The 2,703-nt window shown below is 45.5% G+C and overlaps 1 protein-coding gene across 1 annotated transcript; it reads left to right on the top strand.

Moving 5' to 3' along the window:
- The first annotated feature begins 1,166 nt into the window (after positions 1-1,166).
- MOS (MOS proto-oncogene, serine/threonine kinase) lies at positions 1,167-2,338 on the top strand. The gene has a single exon (XM_035011181.1). The coding sequence runs from the start codon at positions 1,186-1,188 to the stop codon at positions 2,230-2,232; it is 1,047 nt and encodes a 348-aa protein (XP_034867072.1). The 5' UTR covers positions 1,167-1,185; the 3' UTR covers positions 2,233-2,338.
- The last annotated feature ends 365 nt before the right edge of the window (positions 2,339-2,703 follow it).

The following is a 2,703-nucleotide window of genomic DNA, read 5'->3' as shown; positions in this document are numbered from 1 at the left end:
GATTTTTTAAAGATGTAGATCCTAACACTTTCCTATGTTTTTTTTTAATCAACAGGTTAATAGTATTGGTCTTTTCCCCAAAGATATGGGATGAAAATTAGTGGGAGGTCGGGGAGTTCGTTGTTATAAAAACTAGAAAGGAGGAACTCAGGGCTGGAAAGGAAGACCCTGATTTAATTTCAACATCTGGTTTTCCACATTATATATAGGCAGTGGTGATTCTGTGCCATTTTTATGCAGATATTTCCTCTCCTAGGATTCTCTCATCTTTGTTATTATTTGAAGCTCTGATCTAGCTCTGAATCCGAATCTGTTCTTTTTTTCTCCCCCAACTCTGTTTCAAAACTTCTGTAATTCCTTTGCTGTGAAGTCTAGAATCTCTCCTGCGAGTGAGCTTACTGGGTGGACCAAACTGCCATGGAACAGGATTGTTAGGAAGTCGATATGTTGCTAAGAAGTCTTGCTAATTTACTATATAAGCTGAATAGAGTGTCAGAGAATTTTCCTTTCCCCTGATGAACTTAGGAGGTGCATGTTTTGGCCTGTATCAGTGATTGTGTTTGGATCGATTACTTTAAAGTTACAGTTTTTTATCCATATATGAAAGTTACACCTAATTATCCCCGTAATCAGTTAAACAAATGTCAGCTGTTCGTATTTCAACTCTTTCTGCCAATAACTGCTGGAAGTGATTTAATGCAGCTGGAGAATAACACTGACAATCATTATAGCCTGCAAAGTGTGAAATAATTTCATTGCACTATTGTGTCTCTTTAGTCTGAGGACTGATCATGTTCAGGGGATGACACTTGGGAAAAAAAGCCGGTTTTATTATAATGAAGGAAATCATGGAAAAGGGGGGCGGTGAGTCCACGGGCAGCTCAGTACTATTTATCTGGCGAACTCTTCTCAGCGGAGAGCTTGTTTTTATAAGAAGTCACTTTAAGTGTTAAAGGGAAATATTTTCATCTAAACAGGAGGGTTGTGCTTCATTCAGATCTTTCCCCCCATCTGATAAAAACCCTTGCTGAGTAACAGCACAGATGTGGCTCATTTGGGGGAAATGAAGGAAGAGGAGAAAAACGCTGGGTGGAGCAAAGGAGTAATGATTGATGCTTCCCCTTTTCACCGGCCCTTTTTCTTTTCACTTACCTGAGCCACTCTGGGGTCCACTTTGAAGGCGCGATGCCCTCGCCTCTTCCCCGGCGCAGTTACCTCCCCAGCGAGTTTTCTCCCTCGGCGGACTCGCGGCCCTGCAGCAGCCCTTCCGAGCTCCCAGGCAAGGCAGGAAAGCTCTCCCTGGGTGGCACTCCTCCCAGGGCACCACGGCTACCACGCCGGCTGGCCTGGTGCTCCATCGACTGGGAACAGGTGTGCTTCCTGCAGAGGCTGGGAGCTGGTGGGTTTGGCTCGGTGTACAAGGCCACTTACCACGGTGTTCCGGTGGCCATAAAGCTAGTGAACAAGTGCACCAAGAATCGACTGGCGTCCCAGCGCAGTTTCTGGGCTGAGCTCAACATCGCCAGGCTTCGCCACGATAACATCGTGCGGGTGGTGGCTGCCAGCGCGCGCACGCCTGCGGGCTTTAACAGCCTAGGCACCATAATCATGGAGTTTGGTGGCAATGTCACCTTACACCAAGCCATATACGGTGCCGCCAGCTGCCCCGAGGAGGATGTGCAGCCTCACTGCTGTGCCGGAGAGCAATTAAATCTGGAAAAGTGTCTCAAGTATTCCCTAGATATTGTGAATGGCCTGCTTTTCCTTCACTCGCAAAACATTGTACACTTGGACCTGAAGCCGGCTAACATTCTGATCAGTGAGCAGGATGTCTGCAAAATCGGTGACTTCGGTTGCTCGGAGAAGCTGGAAGATCAGCTGTGCTTCCAGACCCCTCCTTACCCCCTAGGGGGCACCTACACCCACCGAGCCCCAGAGCTCCTTAAAGGGGAGACCCTAACGCCCAAAGCTGACATCTACTCCTTTGCCATCACTCTCTGGCAAATGGCTACCAAGGAGGCGCCTTACTCAGGGGAGCGGCAGTACGTGCTCTACGCCGTGGTGGCCTATAATCTCCGGCCGGCTCTGTCAGCAGCTGTCTTCACTGACTCCATCTCTGGGAAAAGACTTGAGAAGATCATCCAATGCTGCTGGAGGGCCAGGGCTTTGCAGCGGCCAAGTGCAGAACTCCTCCTGGTTGACCTTAACTCTTTAAGAGCTGAATTTGACTGACTCTTAACCTGTATCGACATAAGCTTTGTCTTTATTTCTATTCGCTTTTAAATTAGTGACCATGTAGAGAAAAAAACATATTTGCAGGACGGATTTTTAGAAAATAAAGTTACTTAAAACTCCTTTTGGTCTCAAATGCTTCTTCTAAGACAAGTAGCATAGCTACAAATCTAGTAGTCAGCTTAATATTGTTAGTAACTAAACTTAGTCCCTCACAGAGTTATATATATATATATCTTTCGCTGCAAGTGTGCTTACTGCAACAGTACTGCACTTGTTCCAATTTGTTATTGATGAAGCCAGCTTGTCCAAAACAGAACTGAATTGTAAAGTGCCAAAATGTTCTATAAATTCAAATAATATGCTCCACACCCACCACCTAAATGTAAACTATTAACAGTTTACTTGCTCCCAAACCACACAAGTGAAAATTTTTTGAAAAATATTAATTTTTTTTTCTGCTCCTCTGCC

The sequence above is a fragment of the Mirounga leonina genome, unplaced genomic scaffold (assembly GCF_011800145.1).
Source record: "Mirounga leonina isolate KUSES-001 unplaced genomic scaffold, KU_Mleo_1.0 Mir_165, whole genome shotgun sequence".
Lineage (NCBI taxonomy): Eukaryota > Metazoa > Chordata > Mammalia > Carnivora > Phocidae > Mirounga > Mirounga leonina.
Note: the sequence above shows the minus strand (reverse complement) of the source record. Positions and strands in the feature narration are given on the sequence as shown.

What these genes read in the sequence shown, in the direction of transcription:
- MOS (XM_035011181.1), top strand. Translation starts at nt 1,186, where the DNA reads ATGCCCTCGCCTCTTCCCCGGCGCAGTTACCTCCCCAGCGAGTTTTCT.